Raw genomic sequence first — 6705 nt, forward strand, 5'->3', positions numbered from 1 at the left:
ATGGATGCACAATCTGATTAGTCGACTAATCGCAAAAATAATTGGTGACTAATCGACTATCAAAATAATCGTTTGTGGCAGCCCTACCAGACACTATGACCTAATGAAAAACCCTGAAAGCTGAAGTGAGTCATAGTGAACCGACCCAATTAGGTAGTAATAGAAAAGAGGTTTAAGTCGCAAATGTGAAATTCTGTGCATGCAGATGGCAATAGATCTGAAGTTTTTGTCGATTTATCAAAAACAGATTACAACTGCCAACTTGACTCAATCTTGTTGTATTACTTTCTTAACACACCTAAGGGCCTTTTTATGCTAGCCAAGTCACGATTTTGACATGACATCCTGTATCGCGAGACAATCTTTGTTGTGCGTCGGTCAGTTATGCACGTTTATCAGGGCGTTTAACGCAATATTGTCTGAGTGGCAACACCGATTGTTTAGGAGAATACCGCTGTGGCTTCTTGTGCCTTAACAACGGGCATAAATGTCTGCATCTGTATGATGATGTAACAGCGCTGAGAGAAGCAACCACTGTGGAGGGACACCTAAAGTTGCTTTGAAGGCATCAACAAACTGCGAGTGATCTCAGACCTGGTCCTCATCTTTGAAGCAACCATTTCAAAGGCAACAAGTACACAAGCTCATTGCATATAGTCACAATAACTGTGGTCACGCAATGGTCTCCAACAACAGTTTTTCCTAGTGTGACTGTAGAATAAAGAAATTTTTCGCAATTAGGTCATATGCATAGCATTGCTCTTGTTTGTGTTGTTGTTAGTCTTTCAGGCAACCACAGAGAGGACTGATGTCATAACATAAATAGCTGAAGTATTAAAAACAATAAAATCTGTCCCCTGCAGCTACTTTGTGGTTTTCATGCTGCTTCTTATGCACTTGTCTCCTTCTCTGCAAACTCCATTGTTGCCCCCCTTTCCTGTTCAGGTCCACTTTTTGACCAGTCACCATTCGACCTACACATAGCCCAATGGAGATGGTGCTATGTGCTGTGGTCTTTGTGAAGGACTGCACACAAGCACATCTGCATAGGTTGCACACCCAAAATCCTTCTCTCCAAGTTGCCAAATACCCAAGCAAAAAACCACAGATAAGCAGATGCTGTACACGATGCTTTTTTTAATCTTAGTAACGGCATGTTACTAAGATTAACATTAACATTAACAGAAATAAAGACAAACAGTTCAAAACAAAAAACAAACAAACAAAAAAAAAAAAAAAAAAAAAAACTGTGGTGGTGAAAATAATGGTCAAAGTGCCAGCGCATGGTGGCAGAGTTTGACTCAAGCAGACTGTTCTTGCAGAGCCCATAAGGATGCATTGGATTTGAAGGTCACTAAAAGTCCCCAAACCAAAGCCATAAATGTTTGGTGGGAAGGACACATAACAACTTTAAAGTTGTTATGTGTCTTTATCAATAAAAAAAAGATATGTTATATGAAGCTTGTTTAAAATAAATAAATAGAAATAAAAACATTAATATTATCCCAACAACTTGAATAGGGTTTTATTACAGGATGAGATAGCCATTTTCCATTTGATTCATCTTTAAAGCCTGGCTAATACAGAGTCAGCTTGTAAGCTACTCCCACACATGAAGCATTTTGCTGCTCACAAAGTGAATGCAGCCATGTCAAAATAGGAGAAAATGAGTAAGGACAGATATTGGCACTGATTTTCCGTCTCCTTTAAATTCTGAATCACAACAAATTTTCTCAGTGCGTGCTTTAGACGTATCTGATGAATACCAATGTTGCATAAAGCATAACATTTTATCCTTGAAACTAGAGCTGGGCGATATATCGAGTTTTTAAAACATATCGACATATTTTTATACGAGATATAAGATGTGACAATATCCTTTATATCGATATAGCCTATGTTACATTATACTTATAGTTGTGGAGCCGCAAGTTTGCCTCTCTTTCGTCTACTTTTATCTCTACGCAACATTACTCCGCCTCGCCTCTATCCTTCACTGAACACAACTCCCCCTCCTCCCCCATCGCTTCACGTGCAGGCAGCGACAAGATGGACACGGCAAATCTCCGTTAACGAGTTACTGCGCATCACCCCATGCGTGGGGCTGGACGGCGTCAACGTGTTAACGAGCTAACCATGCTAACGAGCTAACCGCGCTAGTCCCTACGGGCTGCATTGCCTAAAATCCTTTCATTCTCTCAAAAGTTGACAGCGCGCCTTATGTATGAATTCTGGTTGTGCTTGATGGCCGCGAGCCGATTTTATGTGGAACACGGCGCTCAGCAATCTGTCAAAAATGTTTGAGTACGATTTTGGTCAGCTACGGAGCTGCACCGCTTGATAGATTGTCGGCGCATTACGGCTACCGAGGAGCCTCGCGGAGTGATACGTACTGTGCTTCAACGTAATATTACCGTATTGTGTGTGTATAAGGACCATAAATAGCACCTGTAAGAGACGTACGTGGTTATGAAGTGGATTTCAAACTCCAGGCTGTCAGTCACGCAGTAAAACTTGGAAATAGAGCTGCTGTGAAATCTGTCTGTCTTTGTTATTACGCTCAGCGTCTTTTAGTTTACATTTTGACTGCACAATTGTGAGCTCTTTGTTATGCACAAAAACAACATTGTTTTATTTTATTCATGGAGCATTATTATTTAATGAATGCTCATAATTTATTTTTGAGTAATTTTTCATGTACATCTGTGCTGTATGTTAATAAAAGTGCCTGTGTGACATCTGGGACACAGCTTTGACTAAGAACTCTCTTTTTGTTCTTACTTTATGGCTTAAAAAAATATCGAGATATATATCTTATATCGCCATCCAGCTAAAAAATATCGAGATATGAATTTTGGGTCATATCGCCCAGCCCTACTTGAAACCTGAATTTCTTCAAGAAATAGGCACCACTGCTATTTTTTTTAAACATGCCTTAAGTGTAAAGCCATTTCTCAGTTATTAAACAGCCAAACCCAGGTTTGTTTTTTTTTTTAGTAAATTCTAAAATGAGGCATGTTGATATTTTTTAGGACTACATGTACAAAATAAATGCTCAGTAGTAATAAAAGGCATTTAAAAAAATACAGCTACATAAGCACTGCACGTACCAGATTACACCTAAATCACTTTGAGTCACCTGGTTTCCAATTCTAATTCTGCACTACCGTACTTGCCAGGACTTCAGCCTGAAATCTGTGGAACGTGTTACACAGGATCGACACAAGCTTAACTCATAGCCAGAGATAATGTCTTCTCGACAAACAGATCAACACAGTGAGTGGTTTGGCAGGCTACCTTGACAGCAATACCTATGAAGTACCATTTAATAGACTGAAAGCAGCCAATATGTCAATTCAATACAATTTTATTTATAGAGTGCCAAATCATCACAACAGTCACCTTAAGGCACTTTATATTGTGACCTAAACAATACAGAGACAACCCCAACAATCAAACAACCTCCTATGAGCAAGCACTTAGTGACAGTGGGAAGGAAAAACTCACTTTTAACAGGAAGAAACCTGCAGCCACAACTGGTCACAAAAGTAATATGCTGTTTTTAAATGTGGAACAATCATGGTCTCACATCAATCAAGAGTTTGATATAGTACTTATTTACACTATAACACAAACCTACAATATATCACAAACACTGTGCAACCTACAACTAGAAAATACACAACGACTATATAATTTTACCACACAACTTAAAGTCTAGAAAATTTAAAGACAGGAAATGACATCAAAACCCTTCTAAAACAAAATACACTAACTTCTCTGCTGGCAGCACAGTACAATGCAACCCCTACTGCAGATCTAATGTCAAACTTTCCGATCCAGCACAGGTTAAACGGTTGCACACATCTGTCTTATACAGTCTGCACCCTGCCATTCAGTACATTTGCCCTACTTGACAAGGCCAGGGGTTGTGTTCTTTATGGTCACTCTAATCAGTTCTCTGCTGTCCGGAAACCATTTTTAACGTGGTAAACACTCTAATATGATTAAAAGGAATCACAGGACCCCTGAATAAAAAAAGTAGAAATGCTGACTTTAAAACTGCTGACTGTTTAAATTGTGGATATAAATGTTAAATGCACACAATTAAAACACCTCTAATGTGTATTTTTTATAATGAATAACCATACGGCAGTGTTAAGTGTTATTTACTGATAGTGATACACCTATAGAGAACTCGCCACAATCTTCAGCCACCACTAGCTTTACAGTACTCTCTAGTGAGCTCTAGGTTATTGCTTAGCTCTCCAGTCCAAAACTTTACTGTTTTAATTCACAAGTCAGCCTTGGATGCAGTTACTTCTTGCAGCAGCTACCAATAAATAAGTTCTAAAATCCAAATGTCCACTCAGATTGAATTCCAGACACAGTTAGCAAATAACAGATAAACACAACAGAGGAGTGAGCACTTAAGGAACTCCCATTTCCCTCAGGTGAGGGTTAGACCACAAACAGGGCTAAAAAAAAGATAATCTGGAAATTTCCAGGCGGCCACAATCACAACTGATATATAATATAATGTCCCTGCATAGCTGCTGGGTACAAATTGGCCAGGAATATAATAAATGTAATAATGACCTGTCAGTTTTCTTTGTTCTATTTTAAAATCCTCAGGTGAATGTGCAGTTGATGACACAGCTGACTGAAATCTGGTGACTGGAGGCCATTTGACTACAGTGAGCTCATTGTCATGTTCAACAAACCACGGTGAGATAATTCGACATGCTGTGTTGTCCTGCTGGAAGCAACCATTAGACGATTGATATACTGTGCTCATAAATGGATGGAGCTGAACACCAACAATAATCAAGAAGGTTGTTGAGTTTAAACAGTCTTAGTTGATACTAAGAGGCCCACAGTGTGCTAAGAAAATTTCTCAAATTTTATGTTGGGTAATATTATGTTGCATTATTTTTGTGGAACTCAGTTTCAATTACAATTCATTCCATTACATTCATTTTCTTCCGCTTAGCCTTATCAGAATCGTGGGGGAGCTGGAGCCTATCCCAGCTGTCATATAGTGAAAGGCAGGGTCGCCAGTCTGCCGCAGGGCTAACATATAGAGACAGACAACCACATTCAAACTCACATTTACACCTATGGGCAATTTAGAATCACCATTTAACCTAACCCCACTTCTTACATGTCTTTGGACTGTGTGAGGAGGCCGAGTACCCGGAGAGAACCCACGCAAACACATGGGGAGAACATGCAAACTCCACGCTGCCCCAGTTTCATTTCAGTTTTATTTATATAACACCTAATCACAACAAAAATCGCCTTAAGGTGCATAATATTGTATAGTAAATACTGTACAATAATACAGACAAACCCCAACAGTCAGATGACCTGTTCTTAGCTGACAGGAGAGGCAGGCAATGTGGTCTTATGTAGCCCATCTGTTTCAAAGTTCAATGTCTCAATGGTTCAGAGTTTCTCTTCTATATACCTTTGTTATAATCAATGGTTATTTTTAGTTACCATTGCCTTCCTATAAGGTCAAAGCAGTCCTACCATTTTTCTCTGACCTTTGGCATCAACAAGGCATTTTCACCCAGAGGACTGCTATTTATTGGATATTTTTATTGCAATTCTCTGTAAAATGTGGTTGTGTGAAAAAAAAAAAAAATCACAGCAGATCACCAGTTTATAAAATAGTCATACCAGTCCATCTGGCACCGAACATGTTCAAAGTCACTTAAATCATCTTTCTTCACTTAAGTCATGTTCTGACGATTGTCTTGACCGTGTCTACATGCTTACAAAACAATGAGTTTTTGCCATGGGATTGATCAAATATTTGCATTAACAAGCAATTAAATGGATGACTAATAAACTGCCCATTGAGTGTATATATTTTAGTCCCACAAATGTATGAAAAATGGGCTTACACAGTTTCCCCAAATTAATAAAATAGATAAAAGGTACTTCTAGTATGGCCTAACACTATTGTTTATTTAGTTTAGTTTAGTTCAGAGCTGTCACATATTTTAAAGATGTGGTAACTCCTCAAGTTTTATTTACATCCACAAAGGTCAAAATACTCTTGTTTATAATCAGTTTTATTACTGCAGTTCTCTTCTTAAATTTCACTTAAACATGACTCACTGTTCTGTTTTGTTCACCAGCAGTAAAAATAGCTTCAGTGTGTAATGTTTGCTTTTCTTGCATTCAGATTTTGGGACCATTCCATTTTTCCAGCCTGGGGAGATAGGATGAAAGCCTAGCAAATGTTGAGGCCTATGAACAATACCCCCGCCTGTTTTGTATGGTGTCACACTCAAATTTAAAAACACTCTGGTAGGAACAACATGACAAGGAGTATTGTTTACAAGCAAAATAAGAGCCAAGACAACAAGGGCCAATAATGACTTAATATAGAGCAGTTTACAAAGTTAGAAGGATTTTTTGGCATTGCGCCACAGGCTGGACACTCTTAAATTACGTTAGGGGCAGCAGAAAATTGTGTTTTATTAGAGCAAGAAAGCCCACTAAACATACCTTCAATCGTTTGACCATCTCATCGTTACTGATTTTGTCCGTAATCTCTTTAACTCCAGGAGGATAGATGATTCCTTCCCCCGCCGGTTTCTGCTGTTGCGGGAACTCCATGCTTGTTGATATATGGTCCACACGGTCTTTTACTGGCCTCTATGGGTCAGAAAACAAAAGTTCAACACAACC

At 38.8% G+C, this 6705-nt stretch overlaps 1 protein-coding gene across 3 annotated transcripts in view; it reads right to left on the reverse strand.

Moving 5' to 3' along the window:
* Nucleotides 1-6705, reverse strand: part of pds5a (PDS5 cohesin associated factor A) — a 30272-nt gene that overhangs the window by 22495 nt on the left and 1072 nt on the right. For all 3 annotated transcript variants that reach the window (XM_082535524.1, XM_082535522.1, XM_082535523.1), the window contains exon 2: nucleotides 6523-6672. In XM_082535524.1, the coding sequence (XP_082391650.1) occupies nucleotides 6523-6633 (111 nt within the window). In that variant the 5' untranslated portion in view covers nucleotides 6634-6672. The remainder of the gene's footprint in view (nucleotides 1-6522; nucleotides 6673-6705) is intronic.

This window comes from Aulonocara stuartgranti (genome assembly GCF_965226115.1).
Source record: "Aulonocara stuartgranti genome assembly, chromosome: 6".
Lineage (NCBI taxonomy): Eukaryota > Metazoa > Chordata > Actinopteri > Cichliformes > Cichlidae > Aulonocara > Aulonocara stuartgranti.